The 18,274-nt window shown below is 53.9% G+C and overlaps 1 protein-coding gene across 2 annotated transcripts in view; it reads left to right on the top strand.

The window, feature by feature from the left end:
- The window catches only part of CAMK2A (calcium/calmodulin dependent protein kinase II alpha), a 33,950-nt gene extending 16,455 nt beyond the window's left edge, over positions 1 to 17,495 (top strand). The window contains exons 10-19 of one of the 2 annotated variants that reach the window (XM_068205948.1): positions 82 to 204; positions 966 to 1,049; positions 2,358 to 2,400; positions 4,098 to 4,138; positions 8,682 to 8,714; positions 9,802 to 9,850; positions 11,155 to 11,230; positions 12,044 to 12,138; positions 12,486 to 12,723; positions 12,932 to 17,495. In XM_068205948.1, the coding sequence (XP_068062049.1) occupies positions 82 to 204; positions 966 to 1,049; positions 2,358 to 2,400; positions 4,098 to 4,138; positions 8,682 to 8,714; positions 9,802 to 9,850; positions 11,155 to 11,230; positions 12,044 to 12,138; positions 12,486 to 12,718 (777 nt within the window). In that variant the 3' untranslated portion in view covers positions 12,719 to 12,723; positions 12,932 to 17,495. The remainder of the gene's footprint in view (positions 1 to 81; positions 205 to 965; positions 1,050 to 2,357; positions 2,401 to 4,097; positions 4,139 to 8,681; positions 8,715 to 9,801; positions 9,851 to 11,154; positions 11,231 to 12,043; positions 12,139 to 12,485; positions 12,724 to 12,931) is intronic. The other variant, XM_068205949.1, reaches the window with a different exon arrangement.
- The last annotated feature ends 779 nt before the right edge of the window (positions 17,496 to 18,274 follow it).

The following is an 18,274-nucleotide window of genomic DNA, read 5'->3' as shown; positions in this document are numbered from 1 at the left end:
CTGTCCCAAGCTGCAGGAGAAGCAACCCAAGTGCAGAGGGGCTCTCTGCCATCTCTCACCCTCGTCCCTTTGCTTTGGCAGTTCCCCTCCCCTGAATGGGACACGGTGACTCCTGAAGCAAAAGATCTCATCAACAAGATGTTGACCATAAACCCATCCAAGCGCATCACGGCAGCAGAGGCTCTGAAGCATCCCTGGATATCGGTGAGCTGGGGCCGAAGGTAGAAAGATGTGGGAATTCACAAGTGGGGAGCATCTCTTTGGGGATCACTTGTTATCAAACATGCTGCCAGCTCTCTTCTCTATCCTGGGAAGATGGTTTCCTGGCAGGGTTCCTCGCAATGCTTTCACAGCAGCATTTTCCCTGAGGTTTTACAGCAGAAAAAAGCTTATGAATGCAAACAGCATGTTCCTGGGGGGCCTGGTGATGGGAGGGACACACAGGCTCCCTGCCCTGGTGGGAACAGACTAATTTCTCAGTGTCACACTGTGTTGGGGGGTCTTTCTTCAGAGGCAATGGGAGTAGGCTCATGTTCATCCATCCATCCATCCATCCATCCATCCATCCATCCACTCCAGCAGTACTGCCCCCACTCTTCGCAGCATCCCACTGTTTCAGATGCTGGTTCTCACTCTGAATCAGATCTCAAAGGCAGGAGGAGTCTGTGGGCTTAACCACACAGGTGGAAACCCTGAGCACATTGCTAAACATGGCTGGTCAGTCAAGGGGTTAACTCAGGGGGCAGCCAGTTCTGCACACACCCCCACCACCAGAGCAGATCCTGCTGACTCCAAAGCTTCGATCTCTCACTGCCCATTAAAATTTTATCTGCTGATGCTGCTGCAGGCAGCTCTGGCCTGTGCCTTGGCCATGGGAGATCATACACGTGTGTGAGCATGTGAGAGCCAGGATGGGAGGCCCCTTCCCCCCAGAACTGCTCTGAGCCAGGTCTCTCTCCCCTCAGCACCGTGCCACCGTGGCGTCATGCATGCACAGGCAGGAGACGGTGGACTGTCTGAAGAAGTTCAATGCCCGGAGGAAGCTGAAGGTAACTCTGTCCAAGCTGGCTGCTAAATGCACGATCAGATCATTGGTGGGTTTGTTCCCTGCGTGGGAAACAACAGGGTGGTGTCTGTGGGCAGTGATGTGGGGGTGATGGGCATTTGGGGACCCCCATTGTGAAGAAGGGGAAATAGACTGAGTGTAGTGACAGCTTCATCTGGCTGGGGTTCCTAACTGCTCAAAGAAAGCCATGGTGAAGGAAAGCACTGAGTCATACCAGACACGGGGGTGAGAACTTTTCCACTGGAACGAGTGTCAAGATAGCTTCTTTTTGGGGTGGCTTGAGAGGCTCTTTGCCTGATGGCCAAGACACTTTGCAGCCAAGAATAAAGTGATCCACATACAGACAAAAAGCTCACCCACCCCAGCATCCCCACAGCCTTTCCCTTCTCGGATGCTGCCATGCGCCACAGCCTGGATCCCTCTGAAATCACCATCTCCAGCTTGAGCACCTCCCTGAGGCAGCCATCTCCCAGGTGCTGCTCAGCCTCAGCTGGCAGCAGGGCGCTGGGAATGGGCTCTGGAAATCACAATGCTGCCTGCAGAGCGGGGTGAGGCTGGTCTGAGCACAGCCTGAGCCATCAGCGCTCCAGGCCTGAACGCAGCATGACACAGAGCAGTACAGCTGCAGACTACTTACAAGATTATCAAGCAAAGAAACTGGCTATAAACTATTATTACTTTTCAGCTAGACAAGTAATCAAATTAGTTCAGGCATACGCTTCAAAATAGTAATCCATTACTGTACGCAATTAGTCCAAAGTAATCTCATTATACACTTAGCAACTAGTTAGTGGACTCAGCTGGAAAAGGAGAAGGATTTTTACAAATGTTGTTTTGTGGTGGTGATCTTTGTGTGGCTCCCATGAGCAATCCCTGCCCTGCTGCTCCGAGCTGGCACAGCTTTAATCACAATTAAATCCGGTTCCACTCCCAGTGGGTCCCCTTGTTGCCAGCTGCTGGCCCCAGACAGTGGGGTTGTGCTTCATCTAGGACAGGGTAGTATGAGAATGAAAAGTGCCCCGCAGATATTTAATATCCCTTTAATCTGAGAGGGAAGGCAGTTTTAGAGAATGCAACCCAATGCCATGGTGCTGGGGATATGGAGTCAGGTATTGAGAGCTGCTTTTGATGGTAGGAGGACAATATCAGTCCGTGGGCCAGTTTCCTTCCTTCCAGTGGCTGGGGGGCAGGTGCTGAGCAGGGCTTTCCTCCCCCAGGGATGGGGGGAGCAGCAGGGTGCAGTGGCCCAGGGTCCAGCACACCCTTTCCTTCTGCCTTCCTTGTCTTTCAGGGAGCCATCCTCACCACCATGCTGGCCACCAGGAACTTCTCCGGTAGGTGCTGTCTCTGGGACTCATCTCCTTGTCTTACAGGATACCCAGGGCAAATCTGTAGGGTCCCTGGAGAGCTGGCTTTGCCTGATGTGTCACAGAGAGGCTGAGGTTGCAGCCTTGTGCCTTTGGGTGCTCCTCCAGGCCACCTGGCACCTCCAGGCTGGCTGCTGCCTTGGGATGCAAGAGAAAAAGTGTGTGGTTGAGGCTCAGTGATCCACAGTGCTTTGGGGTTTTGGGGTTTGTATGCACCCAACCATCTGGCTTGTGCAGGGATGGGGATGTGGGTGCTGGGGGCAGCCAGAGCTCAAGCAGCTGGTTTTGTGTCCTCCTGGAGATGTTTGTGGCTCAGGGAGAGCATCCTCTGCAGTGGGAGTAGGCAAAGGCCCCTGGCGCCACTGCAGGCAGATGGCAGCAGGATCTCGCGGGTCTCTCCCCAGGCAGGTGGATCCTAATCCTGCAGGATTCTCCACTCTCTTCCTGCCTCCCTGCACCCCGAGGGCTGCCATGGCGACAGGACCGAGCATGGCAGCCCAACCTGCACACTGGAGAGGTCTCAGTGCAGGCAGAAGCTCTCTGCTCCAGTGCCCTCCCTGAGAGCTGTTCCCTCTGGGGACACCTCCCCGAGTATGGGATTTCACAGGCGATTCCCCAGGCATGGAACCAAACGGAGCCGTGTGACTGCAGAGCTCATCCACCCGCTGTCACCTCCTGCCCTCCCCAGTGCTGGAGATGGCCCTGCAGTGGTGCTACAGGGCTGGGACACACCAGCCAAGCCCTGCACGCTGCTGAGCTGGCTGGTGGCAGCTGTTTGGGGTTAGTTGGGTGTTTCAGGGTGCTTTGCTGAGGCTCCCCGAGTGTCAGGTGTAGGAGGTGGGCAGGGGTGCCAGGGCTGGTATCTGCATTTGTCGTGGGGGGATCGTGCTGACACATTTAGCACTTGTGGCGAGCGCTGGAGGAGTCCAGCAGCTGGGGGGATCCGATGTCAGCCCCACGCCGGGACAGGCGGACAGGAAGCATCGAAAGGCAGGAAGTTCAAAGCATCTCTCCTAGTGCTGCCCGTCCCACGCACGGCCCAAGAGCTCACCAGTGTCCCCTGCCCGGGAGCATGGCAGGGCTGGTGGGCGACAGGCACTGGGCTCCACCGGTGCCGGCCTGCGCCGGGGGCTCAGGGGAGTGGGGTGTGCAGCCCGGGGGGTTGGGGCACTGTCGGCAGCGGTGGGTGGGCACAGGGGAAGGCGCCTGCTTTTCATCCTTGTCAAAATGCGGGCTTGCAGCTGTCGGGCCGGCGGGCCGGCAGCACATGATCCCGGCAGCATGGGGCTAAAATTAGAGGGCGGCAGGCGGGCAGCCCATTCCTCCACACTGCACCACGCCGGGTCAACAGCACCGCCCGGCCAGAGCCCGCCTCTGCCGGGCAGCCCTGCCAGCCCCCTCCAGCCGCCCCAGGCACTTGGCGTGACGTTAGGACTCGGGTCATGCCCCCGGCCAAGAGCCACTGCGGTAGGACAGGACAGTGCTGGCAAGGTCGTCCCTGAGCTCCCACGAGCTGCACCGGTGACTGCTGGAGAGAAGACGAACCCCACCAGCCGGGCCGGGGGGTCCTGCCGCTCTGGCACCCGCCACCATGCTTCTGATCCTCGCCCTCCTGGTCTTGGTGCCCTGCCTGGCTCTGCTAATCTCCTTCCTCCTCTCTCCAGGAGGCAAAAGTGGTGGCAACAAGAAGAATGACGGCGTGAAGGTAAGCTCAGCCCCGGTGCCCTGTGCTGCCTGCCCCTCTCTGCCGGGCGGTGCTGGGGGTCTCTGTGCCGTGCCGGCGGTGAGCGTTTCCGTGCCCTGCTGGCCGTGGGCTCTCCGTGCTGTGCCCGTGGTCTCCGCGCCACGCCGGCAGTCCCTGCTACACCCTGCACTTTAAAGGGCAGCTGTTGGCTCGGCTGTCCCGGTGTGTCCCCGTGCCCCCGGCTGCGCTCCTGCCAGGACGGGCAGTGCACAGGGGGCTTTGCAGCGCAGCGGGCGAGGGGAGTGGGCTGGTGCTGGAGAGTGCGCCGCGGGAGCTCGCTGCTGTTTCATTGCCGGCAATATGCGCTTGTCCCTCGCTGCCCCCAGGGAGGGGGAGAGGCAGAGGCTGGACCAGGACAGGGGACAGGAGGAGGCAGCTTTGCAGCCCAGGACCATGGCTCCAACAGCAGCTATCTAGCGGGATGGGTGGCCTCATCTCCTGCTCGCTCTGCATGCTCCTGCTGCAGCTGGTGAGACTGGTCCCAATTCCTGTCCCATCCTGTACCAAGGGCTGATGTGCTGCTGGGTGACACGTGGGTGCTTTTAACCGCCTTCACAGTGCTGCTTGTCCCCTGTGCCCAGTGCAGACAGCGAAGAAACATGGTGGTGCTTTGACAGAGTAAATGGCTTGGTGATGGTCTAAAAACAAGCTGGTGCTTGGTGGATCTTGTTTCTTGGGCTGCAGAGCCTGTGGGTTCATCAGCCCCTCTGAAGTGGAGCCACAGCTCTGGTCCAGGACAAGGTGGCTCCAAGAGGCAGCAAAATTCTGCTGTTTCTGGTAACATGGAGATGTGGTGGATAGCAATGGTTATTGAGCTCTGTTAAACTCCTCCTGCAGGAAGGAATGATCAATGTGAGGGTCTTTCTCTCCTTACCTGTTCCCTTCATAAATACAATGGATCATTCAGCAAGGGAGAGCTGGCATGGTGACATCCTCCATCGTGGTGACATCCTCCATCGTCAGGCAGAGCTTTGGGAGCCCGACTGCAGTGTGGCCGCTCTTCCTCCTCCACAGGGGCCCTTTGTTGGGAGAACCTACAGAACCTTCTCCTGCCCTTTTACCGGGACCCAGCTGTTGGGCTGACAGGTGCAGGGTTTTGGAAGAGCAGAGCCCTCAGCCAGCTTCTTCCTTCCTCAGTACAAATGGTTGGTGAAGCTGACAGTCTAGTGATGGCATGTGTTTCTCTCACTCTCCCAGACCCAGCAGCTGGGACAGGAGAAGCCTGCAAGGACTGAGACCATGCACTATCCTCCAAACCTGGGCTCAGCTCCACAAGAGGCCATTCTGGCCATGCAGTGTTATTCTGCAGCATGAGGCTGATGGCCTGGATGGCTCTGAGAGGACCTTACTTTGGGCTGTCAGAATATCATGAGACTCCCAAAACAGAATTAATAGGGCTGGTGCTGGCAGATCCCATGGTAGTCACAACACCCCATGTGCTAGCCACTGCTGACCTGTCCTCTGCTGCTCTGAGGTCCCGGTTGCTTCTGAGAGTCACTTAAGATGTGACACCACAGGTAGAGCTAACTTGGTACAAGTTGCTGGAGAACAGGTGAGACCAAACAGAAGATGCATTTTTAAGCTATTAAAGGAGAGATTGCTGGATGAAGAGGCTTCATCAGGCACTAATCTAATTTTCCAGCAAAAAGGGACAGCTTTGAATTTCTGTGTTGTGGTAGACAACCATTTGCCAGCCCAACTTGCTAATGATGCTCCCTGTTGGACTTCAAAGGAGCTTTGAGGGCAGACATAATACTGGGAAAAGAGACATTTCCTATTGTAGCAAAATAGCTTGTTTGGGTGAACATCCTTCTGGCTCTTCACTGAAACTCAGTGAGGAGAGTCTGATTTCAGAGCAGGATCAGAGAGGCCGGTTTGCATCCCCAGCCCTCAGCCCTTGCTGGTGAGAAGGGAGCAGATCATGAGGCCTCATTCCAAGTGCAACCTAACCACCAGCACTCATCTGAAGAGTGTGGACAAGCTCTGACAATGAATTTGCTTTTTTATTGCCCCCTTTTCAACAAGTAAAGGGGAGATGGCTAGATGGCCAGGAAGGTGCAGGAGAAGACAAGGTAGAGACAAGCTCACTTCAAACAGCTTCCTTGCATTGTCCACCTTCAGCATAACCATTCCCACCTCTCATTTCCATGCTCAGCCTGGGGGAACCTGCAGTGTAACTCATTCAGGGGGGCATGGGGAGGCTGGGTGTTGGGTGAAGCTCTAATGGCCCACTGGGCAATCAGCAGATGTCAGAACACTGCTGAGCAGTGTTAACTTCTTTAACTGGCTGGAAAAGCAAGGTAGGAACCTGGAATCCTGCCTTGAGTGGTTGGCACAGTGGGAAGGGAATGGTCCTGCCTGCTCAGAGTGGGGCCATGTGGTGTGGGTGACAGGAGAGTGGTGTCCCCACTTGGAGTAACATGCTGAACTGGCCATCCTCATGAGAACAGGCAGATCCCAGGCAGCCACCCCTGCCTTTCCTGCCCAAAGCTGTGCTGGTGGGCAGCAGGCAGCTCGAGCTGCCCTCTGGCCTGTGTGCACAGCCCTCCAACACCAGCATGGTGCCAGCCCAGGCTCAGATGGCTCGAAACCCTCCTGAGGAAGTTCCTCACCTACTAAAAGCATTCCTGGGACCAGAAATCCCCCTCGAGCCCTGCTCTGGGATCCATGGGAGGTCCTCTCGTCCCAGCAGCTATGATACTTTCACTGCCCTGTGTAGTGTCACATCTCGTCCCATTGTAAACAAATGGAATCACTGCCCCGTGTCACATCCTGTCCCGTCCTCAACTGATGAGCTCACTGCCCCGTGTTGCATCCTGTTACTGTATGTCCAGACTCGACGCGGTCACTGCTTTGTGTTGCATTCTGTTGCGTCTGAAATTTCTGCAGTTTGCTGCCCCCTCTCATGTCCTTGGGTAGCAGAAGCTGTCAGTTCTTCCTGCAACAGCCCAGCTCCAGTGGCTCCCTTTCTCCATGAGGTTCCTGACAAAATACCACAGCTCACTCTGCCCTTTAGGAGATCTTTTTTTTTGGTGAAGTAAGGGCGAGAGTTGACAGATGGCCCAGTGGGGGTTACAAGAGTGATGGAGAGGGACTTTGGACATGGGCATGGAGTGATAGAACAAGGGGAAATGGCTTCACACAGATAAAGGGCAGGTTTAGATTGGATATAAGGAAGAAATTATTTATTGTGAGAGTGTTGAGGCACTGGGACTCAGATTACTCAGAGAAGCTGTGGGTGCCCCATCGCTGGAGGTGTTCAGGGCCAGGTTAGATGGTGTTCTGAGCAACCTGGTCTAGGAACTGGATGCTCTTTAAGGTCCCTTCCAACACAAACCATTCTGTGATTCCATGATTCTATGACCTATCAAGGAAGGGGAGAGCAGCAGTAGTAGAGGGGGAAACTCACTGAGGATGCTGGTGGGAGGCAGTTAGGATGTGAAAGGAGCAATGAGGGAGAATGGATATCATCAGTTTTTATGCTGTAGCCCACCCACGCACCCTAATGGGTCTCTCTATGGACTTTTCCAAGAGATTTTCACAGTGTGTGCTTTTCCCTCTGCAGGGCAGGCACAGCTGGTGCCTTGTTAAACATGTTGGTACAGCACTTTGTTATTTGGCACTGCAGATTCTGATTTCTGCACGTTGGTATTCCCTGACGCACACTGGGATTCATTCCCTGGGAGCCAGAGGTGCAGAAGGGGTATGAGGTCAGCAGGCATGTCCCCCTGTCTCCTAGTAAATTAAAGATGGAGATGGGGAGCAGAGCACAGTAAGGAAGGAGAGTCCAGAAGTAGTTTGGGATTGCAAGCAGAAGAGTGGACATGGGGTGATCCAACTAAAAAACCTTAAAGCCTGGCAGTAGTGGTCAGGGATGGAGATAAATGTGCAGGTCTTCTCTTTGGAGTCCTGATTTAAAGTACTAGAGCTGTGCTCAGGACTACTTCCCACACTGCGGGCCTGCCTTGAGGCCTTAATGCCTTTCTGGCCTTAAACCAGTCAGCTTAGGACTGGTCTAGTTTGAAAGCTGAAGGAGTGTCTCCACAGCAGTCAGTGCCATCAGCAGATGCACCCAGAGCAGATCCAGAGAAGTCAGTAGAGCATTCACACTGGGCACAGGGCTGTGGTGAAGCTGCCTTAGCTTTTCAGTACCCTGCTTCTGTTCCTGTGAGCTTGCCGGCCTGGTCACAGGCCACCAGAGTGGTCGTTGACTCCTAGGGATTCCCTTTTCGACTAGCCAGGTCCTTGGGATGAGCAACCCCAGAGATTGTGGCAGGTCAGGAGAGAAAAGTGCTGGCAGGAATGCGGGGAGGGAGCTGGCAAGTCACCACCAACACTGTAGCCAGCAGCACGTCCCTACAGGAGCAACAAGTCCCTCTGCGCCTTTCGTTTGCCCATGAGGACCAAGAAGGGTGGCTCAGGAGCTGCTGCCTTTCATGTGCTGCTCTCAGCCTTTCTCACTCTGTGTCTCTTCCTGTTCCATCTCTTCTCCTTGTTTTTCCAGAAAAGAAAGTCCAGTTCCAGCGTTCAGTTAATGGTGAGTGTCCTTCGTCTTCCTAAATGCCGATATTGCTGGGCCTCTCCACATGTTCCAGCTTCCCCCGTTTTTGGAAGTTACCTCGGGGTAGGGAAGAAGGGACAGCGGGGTTGGAGGGAACATCCTCAAAGCCGTATCACCCACAAACCCCATTAACAGGGTTGGTGCAGGCACTTGCTGGCCACCAGCTGGTGGGCAGCCAGCCCTGGTTCTTGCTGATGGGTTCTCATGCCGTTTCTCCCAGTTCTCCTGACTCAGGTCTGCAGGCTGCATCGGTCCAAGGAGCCTTGGAGAAACACCTTCCATGCCTCTGCGGGGACTGTATGGTCATGGGACACCTTGCCAACCTACATCGGGGTCTTCTGGGTAATACACAAGCAAGGCTCTGCTGGGAAGAGCTAGCAGAGCCATTGCTCTAGCTCCACTAGCAGAGTTGCCTTGATGAGGCTCCTGGAGAGAGATGGGGGGTCAGTACCCCTCTCCCCCCAAATCTGTGTAGTGCTCAGCTGTTTCTTGAGAGAGCTGTGTCTCAGCCTTCAGTGGTCCATGTGGGTCTTGGAAGCACTGTTTTATTGTACATTTCTCTCCCTACTCTGCGGTCAGTGTGGTCTCTCTCACTCCTGCACAGTCCCCTCTTTCTCATCCCAGCTCCTTCTCGCTGTTAATTTGTACATCTCTCTCTTTATTGTACAGTCAACATGGTGTCTTCCACCCCTGCACAGCCCCTCTCCCTGCCCCTCCGGCAACGCTCCTAGGAACCCACCACATGGCCCCTGGACCTGGCCCCATCTCTGTCCCCACAGGTGCCAGTAGGAAAGGCAGCGCCGTTCCTACGAGACCCTCCACAGCCCACCTCTTGTGCCCTTGGCGACAAGGAGTGGAGGTCAGGGAGGGCTCTGCCAGTGCTGCCCTAGAGCTGTGGTTGAGGACAGGTTGGACCTGCTGGCGTTTTCCTTGGTTTCTGTCTGTTGGCACAGTTGAGCGCTGTGGGGTCAGACTCGGGGGGCTGTCGAACACACGAGCACCATCTGTCACGGGGAGAAGACTCTTCTCACCACCCCATGTCTCCTTTCTGTTCTTTGCTCAGGAATCGTCGGAGAGCACCAACACCACCATTGAGGACGAAGACACCAAAGGTACCAATGGGGGCAAGTGGGAAGGTGGGCAGGTTGTTTAGGAGGGGTGCCCATGGGTCTGGCCACCCCTCATGAGATCTTTGCCACAGTGTGGCAACCCACCACCATCAAGCTGCCTCAGGGCCTGTCAGAAGTTGCTTTAACTCCTCAGATGGTTTCACTGCTGGGTTGCTGACACGAGCAGCTGGGGCACTGCTGGTGAGGAGTGAGGTACTCCAATGAACAGGGATGTTCCCAGAAAGCAGGTGTGGAAATGCCAGGAATCTGCAGGGATAGCAGCCTGGCTGATCTTTTAAAATAAGTTTCCCTTTGGGAAAAGCCTCCAGGGGAAATCCCTGTCTGCCGCCTGCCTGCCTGCCTGCCAGAGGCAGCTTTCTAAGAATAACCCAGGGAATAATTTATCCGTGTTAATTTGTAAAGTCTCTCAATGAAGTGATCTCTACACAAGCAAAATGGACTTTGGCCTGACATGACAGCTAATGGGACAAGTTGTCCTCCTAGAGAAGGGCTCCTTGGGCCTGCATGTGGAGGCAGGTGGTGCTCAGGAAGTGATGAGATTCCCTCACCTTTCTGAGCAACTCCTGGGAACACACTCCCTCTCCTTTCATTAGTCACAATGCAAAGAAAAAAAAGTCAAGCCTGATGCCAATTTGCATTTGAAGTGAAGCTTTGTTAATAAGCCCGGGGTTACCTCTGACAATTCCTTCTGCATCCCTGGGAGCCCCAAAGACACTCCTGCAGCCCATCCCTTCCCAGGTGAACCGGCAGTGCCTGGAATCTCTGGCAGCAGCTGCACAGTTCTGTGCCCTTTGCAGGGTCCCTTCTTGTATCTCCTGGGGTGGCTGCACATGTCACTCACCTGTTCTCCTCCCTTCTGAGACCGTCTCCTCCCATTTCAAAAAGAAGGTGAGAGCATCCTTGGTCCAGCTTGTCCTAGCTGGCTTCTGGTGTGAGTCCATGGGGTAGAGGGTCCCAGCTTAGCAAGATTTTTCAGCCAAGACCAACCTGTCCCAACTTTTGGGCTGAGGGTAGCTTCCCACTTGGTGATTAACATTTTGGCTCTTTAGGAAATTACAGGCATTTTCAGTTTTGCCCTGGCTTTGAAAATCTGGAGATGAAGAGCCCTTCTCCATGTCTCTCTCTCCGGTTGCTCTCCTGCTTTTTCCCTGTACTGTTTCCAAAGTCCCCCCACATCCTGTGGTCTGTTTCTGATGAGATAAAGATCTCCCACCAATATGGTAACACCAGTGCCTACTTCTGGTTTGTTTTATCCTTTTATTTCCCTTTTCTCTTTAAACCAACAGTACGGAAGCAAGAAATCATTAAAGTCACAGAGCAGCTGATTGAAGCAATAAGCAATGGCGACTTCGAGTCCTACACGTGAGTGTGCGGGTTTGGGCTGGGTGAGGGCTCAGCCTCCCACGCTGGAGTCTCTCACTCTTACAGTGCTGCCCAGGAGATTTTACTGCTGCCCAGGGCAGGGTGACAAGGTTGATGTGGTGGGGAAGAGTGGAGACCATCCAAGAGAAGAAGGAGACATCAGTTTCCAAGCCTGATGCTGCTCTTGTGCTCAGCTGACCACAGTTCTCTGGTCTCACTGTCACAGATGAGCCCAATTTTTGGTTTGCAGAAAGAGGAATAATTGTAAACATGACTTATGATGAAAGAAGTGTTTGTATCCGTGGAATCCATTATATCCAGATTGCCACAGGCTGCTCTGAAGTGTAGATGATTTCTGCTTGCTGAGCTGATGCTGTTCAGAGTACACCTCTTCTGTGTCCAAGGCTGATGTAATTAGTAATGTCTGAGTGAGTACAGGTTGTCATCCCTGCTTCAGAGGATCGCAGCAGGGATATTTTGACACAGAGCAGATAATATGAGCTTTTTCCCTGATGTCTTCCTTTCTTGTAAAGAAGATGACAATGTTTGAGGAGGTTTAATTGCAGAGGGTGACTGATGGAGAAGGCACCCTGCTTTGGTGGGGCCTTGGCTACAGTTAGTGGTCAGGAGGGGAGGTGTGTTGGCAGAATGCAGGGTTGAGGTCAGATTTTTGCAAGAATTACTGGTGCAGACACTCCTTAGCCTCAGGCTGAGGGAGCAATCCCGAGCAGGAGGCATTTGGGTTCTTCAGGCTCTCATGTCAGAAGTGATGAGATAACCTCTCCCTTTTCTCTCCCTTTCCTGGCTCCCCAGGAAGATGTGTGACCCTGGAATGACTGCTTTTGAGCCCGAGGCTCTGGGAAACCTTGTGGAAGGCCTGGATTTCCACCGATTCTACTTTGAAAACTGTAAGCAGCTCACTTGCTTTCTGAGGGACCCCTCCCACCTTCCATGTGCCTGTTTTGACCTCCATCAGTTTTTTGGAGGGAATAGGTCTAGGATTGTTGTGGGAGCATCTCTGGCTGATCTGGAAGATCCCAGCAGGGGGTGTTAGGTCAATTGGGGCCAGGTATCTGTAGAGGTTGTTGGGTTAGCTGTTTTCTAGATGGATCCATCCTGAATCCACCTGTACAGCATTTACTCAGCCCCATCAAGAAGAGAGCTTAACACAAGTGTCTCCCCTTCCAACATGGCTGCTACCCTGAGCAAGAGCCACCCAAACTCCAAAATCCACTTGTGCTTGTCCCCTCACCAGTGTGGTCCCGGAACAGCAAGCCCGTGCACACGACGATCCTGAACCCCCACATCCACCTGATGGGAGACGAGTCTGCCTGCATTGCCTACATTCGCATCACGCAGTACGTGGACTCTGGAGGGATCCCGCGCACTGCCCAGTCCGAGGAGACCCGCATCTGGCACCGCCGGGATGGCAAATGGCAGATTGTTCACTTCCACAGATCTGGCGCGCCCTCGGTCCTACCGCAGTAAGCCCTGTGAGCATCCAGGGTGGGGGCACAAGGGATAGGGAGGGCTAGGGAGGGCTGGTGTGGGCATGCTGCAGCGTTGGGGCTCACAGGACGTGGGATCCTCTCCTGAGGATCTGTGGTGGGTGATTGCTGTGAGATAGCAGCAGGGAGAGGGATGCTCTGACAAAGAGATGGTCAAAGCGAACTCCGGCTCTTCCCGGGTTGTGTTTTGCAGCTGAAGTGTGGCCCTGCCCGTGTTGGGTTTGTCACTGACTGACTACCAAGGGGAGACCCCCTCCGACGTGTTCACCTACGGGACTTTGGCTGTTGGCTCTGCTGCTTGGTTCCCGCTGGAATAACCCCTCGCTTCTCACCGCACACACACGACAGCCCCGCCAGTGCAGCACAAGCATCCCATCAAACCCCCCACCCTGCCGGGGTCATGGCGCTGGGCCCCCTTCCTCTGCATGAACCAGAAAAAGAGAAACCATGGACTTAAACCCAAGCATCTGGCTGGTGTACAGGTCCCCCTCATCGGCTGCATAGCGTCGGTGGGCCTCCTCACTACCCAGCACATCTCCTGAACTGGGCTCATCATCCACCTCCATCCCCACCTCTGCTGGAAGCCCTCCAAGGAAGAGGGGGGCAGTTTTGAGCCGCTCTCTGCTGCATCCTCCCTGCGTGCTGGTGGATTTTGCTTTGCTGCTATCAAGGTCCCTGTCTGCTGCCATGACTCCTGCCTGCTCCCAACCTGAGTTCCTGCTTCCCAGCAGCCTCGTCCAGGGAACTGCAATTCAATCCATTTGCCAAGCCCATTTTTCATGCGTACCTGTGCGAGGAGGGCCATGTTTGGATGGGTGAGTAAAGACTATCTGTTCATTTTCTCTTCCCAGCACAGGCTGGCTCCTTCCCAGGAGAGCAAGTAGGTTTGCACCCTGGCTCCAGGCTGTGGAGCCAACTGCTGTGCCAAGAAGGATGCTCTCCCTTCTTCCTCCCTTCTCCCTTTGGAGCAGAGACTGGCGATGCTGGGAGAAGAGAGGAGGAGAATGACAACTGCTTCCCATCAGCACAGACGGGAGCTAGGGCTCTCCCATCCATGTCCGGGTGGTAGCATCACCCCTGCACCCTCCTCCTCACCCACCACCCAGCCTGGGTCCTTTATCCCAGCATCCACCCCTGCCCCCACATACAGCACTGGCGTTCCCTTGCTCCCGATTCCCAGGATGGGATGGGGGCAGCCAAGCTGGCTGCTGGCTCGGGGCACAAACCTCCATGGCCCACGTGACTCCTTCCAGCGACAGCAAGGAATGCAAGCTTTAGTGACAAACTGCAGAATCTGATTGTGCTTCAACAAAAACAAACAAGCCTTTCGCTGTCTTCTCCTTTGAGCGCATGCCTTTTTATAGGGAAAAGAAACCAACCTACCGTGTATTTCGTAACTTGATTTTGAGTATTTGCTGAAATGGATCTTTATGTAATAACTAGAAGCATTCAACTGTTTAAGTGGGGCGGGAGGGGGGATTTTCAGGGGTTGCTGTTTTTCATTGCGTTTACATTTGAAGTGGGGTTGTTCTGCCACGATGCTCCTAGCAGGGGTCCCACGGCTGCCAGCCCCCTCCTCTCACACCGTGGTGGCTTGTCCCATTCTGTCCCGCAGCATTGGGTGGCAAAGGCACCCACCTCCAGGGGCACCCATCTCCAGGGCCACCCACATTGCCGTGGCACCTTCCTGCACCCATGGGTCTTCCTGCAGGGCAAACGACAGCGGTGGCTCTGGGAGTGCCACCAGCATGTAGCTTTCAGGACAGAAGACATGGCCGGGAAGGGGAAAGTTAGTCTCACCTCTTTGCCATTAGGTAGAGGTTCAAGGGTGGGTGTTCTTCTGGCAATTCTTCCATTTCAAATTCTCTTTTTTCCGACTGGAGCCTCTTCGCTCACTGATGTGAGGCTTCTGCAGCACTGCTGCCCCGGGGTACTTTCTAGCTCCACTCTCTTTGTCTGCATGGTGTTTAACTTTATAGACGGTGCGTGTGTTGAAAAACAAAGAAACTAACAAAAACTGCTTGTTTTGGACCTAAAAAAAAGGAAAAAGGAAAAAAAAAAAAGGAAAAAAAAAGAGGAAATGTTTCCTCCATGTAAATTCTGAGTGTGTATTTTGCCTTTTCAGTGGTTTTGAATGCTTTGCTCTCTGTCGAGGCAGGGACGGCCACCATGCCAAACGCAGCTGCATCCTTGCAGACTGCAAAAATATTTTCCCACCGGATGGAGGGGGAGAAATCTAAACTGCTGGGGCACGGACAGGCCCTGAGAAGTGTTTTGGTGTGTTCCTCTGTGCCAGCAGTGTGATGGCTGCTGGTGATGTATGTAGGAGATGCCTTTTTGGGGGCAAATTACAGAGCTGATCCATGGGTGCCCATGGGGTTCCCCATGCCTTTGGTGGACCTGTACACCACAGGCTTGCAAGAGTTCCCCAAAGCAGGGAAATCCATGCAGGGAAAGGATTAGCTTTTAAGGTAGAGTTTGGGTGTTTTTACAAATCTGTTTTTCTTCCTGTAGTCATGTAGTGCTGAAGTATTTTAATTTTTAAAGGAAGGACTCAGCTCTTTCATAGTTCTCTCTCTCCCTCTCCAGAGCTGGCTCTGAAGCTGGCTGTGGTCAGTGTCATCCACCTTCTAATGTCCAAGCTCTCCAGGTGTCAAGAGGATTTTTGGAAATTGGTATAAGGTGGATTATGATGGAGGACATCGTATCAGGGCTCTGCATGGGGGCTGAAGGGGAGATGCCATCACAGCCTGGTTTTGAAGCTGCTGATAGCTGTGGACCTTGGATGGGCTGTGAGGGTAAAGCTGCTCCAGCAGCTGCTACTGGAGAAAGGACTGGGACTGGGGTCTGGCGAGATTCCCTGGGAATAACAGATGAGATGTTGGGGTAGATACAATCTCCTTTCGCTGAGAACCCACAGTCACTTCTAGGGAGAAGCATCTTGGCTCCCAGGAAGGCTTTGAGGTGTCTTTTTGGAGGGAGTTTCTCCTCCTCGAGGTTTCCCTAAGGTCATCTCCCCAGGAGGCAGCTGGATGTCCTTGCAACACTCCTTTGCAAGGGAAGCAGAGTCTGAAGTTTAAACTCATTCTAGTCTTCCAGTCAAGCTGCAGCCTGACCAAGGAAGACCCAACTTCCCAACATGCCCACGCGGCAGCATTAAGCACCTGCACTTTAGGGGTCTGTCCTGCCTGGTGTCTCTGCCCCACCTTGCCCTGCTTCTCCAGAGTAGGTTCCTGTATCTCCAGAGCATCTCAGCTAGCACTGATGGACCTCCACCTTTTCTTTCATTATCCATGGAAAACATCTATTCCTGTCTTCCTTTGCATTTGCTGATTTCTCCTAAACTTGCAGGAAAGCTATATAAATAAGTTTCCACCATCCTTCTTTGGCTGGAAGAGCCAGGGATGCTGCTGTTACATCTCTACTTTTAAGCTGTTGACACTATCCCTGACACATGCAAATGGGCATTGCCCCAGCAATCCCACCATGGTTCTGGGATTGACAATGTCCAGGGATGTTCCTAATAAGCAACATGGACAGGGCCACCTTGCTGGGATAGAGTTTAGCACCATGGACCTCCTGTCCCATCAGCCTCAAGGCTGGAGATCAGGCTATGGTACATTTAATTTCCTGGCACAGACAGAACCCCTCTCCTCTGGTCTCCTGGTGCCTGAGTCAAACCAAACTCAGAAGTCCTCCAAACTCATCCTCTCTTCCACCTCTCCCAGACCACAGGGGATGTCTAGCTGAAGGCACTTGCTGTAGTGGTGTCAAGCTCCCAGCTCCACAGGTAGGTTTGGGAGCTGCCTATTTTCCCTTCCTGGCTGCCAAGGTCCACTGGCAACATCATAATTTCTCACATCTTGCTGATGCATCCCCTCTGGAAGACAAAGAGGCCTCTGCTCTTTGCTGGAGGAGCAGGCACCCTCCTCGTTACCCCAGCCAGACACCGCTGGGAGAGTTGTCTTTCCCCCTCCAAACCCACATGAAATGCCCCTTCTGCCAGGCACCAAATCCTTGTCTGACCCCAAACCTGCCTCTCCTCCCATGGATGCCCCCATGGATCTCCAGAAGCTGAAGCAGGCAGTAGTCATCTACTCCCACTTGGAGCTCCTGGTGGGCTCCGCAGCCCGTGGTGGGATTGCAGTGCCATGTGTGAGGGGGCAGCTACACAGGCCCATGGACCAAGAGGTGTCTGCCAGCAGGAGATCACATCCTCTCATCACCCCAGGAGACAGACTGACCCTTCTTGTCCCCCACAGGACGGGTTATGGTGTACCCCACGCTCTTGATGCTGCACAGATCCTCCAGCCAGCAGAGACCTCGCCCTTGCCCATGTCCCAAGGTGCAGGTTCTGTCCGTATCAGACAGGGAAACCCAGATGTGAGCAGGCTGTGGGGACACCAGAGCAGGGGCTGGTGGCCACTCTGCCACCAGAGTCGTCTGAATCTCCTTCCCTCCTGCAGGTAATCAAGAGGGAGTGGGAGAGAGGGAGCAGTGGAGGGGACTGTATCGAGTGGCTCCTTCCTTCTTTGGATTGTTGTCCCTTTTTTCTAATTGTTGCACAATTTTAGGGCTTTTGTAACATTTTTTGGACAAGCAGGGAAAATATGTTAACAGTGGTTTGAGGAAAGAAAATGAGATCTATCTCTCTCTCTTATATATTATATATATATAAAAATATATATACTTACAGGAAATCTCTATGGAAATATTTATTTAAGATGATTGCAAAAAATATATTATAATTAAGAGTATACCAAGCTTTGTCACGTAACAAAAAATCAAGCCCCAGGGAGGGGTCGCTGCCTGTCCCCTCGTGTCTGTTCGTCCGTACGGTTGCAGCTGAAGCCTTTCTCTTCTCTTTTTGTAAGTGCACTCGAACTGTTGAGCAGTGTGACCGTGTTGGATTCAGTGGGAACTTGGGGGGTGGGGGGGGAAGGATTGATTTTGTTTCCTTTTCCTTTGTCTTTTTGGAACCTGCGGCTGTGAACAGAATGATCACTGCTCAAATCGGATGCTCTGTTTGGGGAGGGCGTTTGTGGGGGGGGGGACTGGGAGCGGGGTGGGTGTGGGAGGGAGGGCAAGTGTCAGTTTTATTCTTGGTGTTCAAGTGCAATAAATAGCTACCAACTTCTGAGCATGGAAACGGATGATTCTCCGTCACTGCAGTGACTCAGACCGTCTGCCACCCCCTTGTCCCTCCATCACCGCACTCCTGTCCTCGAAAGCATCAAGGCTGAGACCAGGCCTTGGGCAGGGGCTGCAGGTATCCTGCTGCCTGCAGGATGCTGGTACTCTGGACACTGCCCACCCCTGGTCTTCAGCATCTCTGGGGTTTCAGAGAGCTCAGTGTCACGCCCAGACCCAGCTCACTGCCATCCAGCCCTTTTCCCAGGGACAGGGCTTTGGGTGCTGCAGCTGCCTGGGAGCCCCCAGCAGATGTTTAAGCTAGATGGGGGGTGGGGGTGCCCACTGGGCAATTTGGGGAAATTTAGAGGAAGCTGATGCTACAGGGTGAGGGGCACAGGACCTC

This window comes from Anomalospiza imberbis, chromosome 15, assembly GCF_031753505.1.
Source record: "Anomalospiza imberbis isolate Cuckoo-Finch-1a 21T00152 chromosome 15, ASM3175350v1, whole genome shotgun sequence".
NCBI classification, from domain to species: domain Eukaryota; kingdom Metazoa; phylum Chordata; class Aves; order Passeriformes; family Viduidae; genus Anomalospiza; species Anomalospiza imberbis.
Note: the sequence above shows the minus strand (reverse complement) of the source record. Positions and strands in the feature narration are given on the sequence as shown.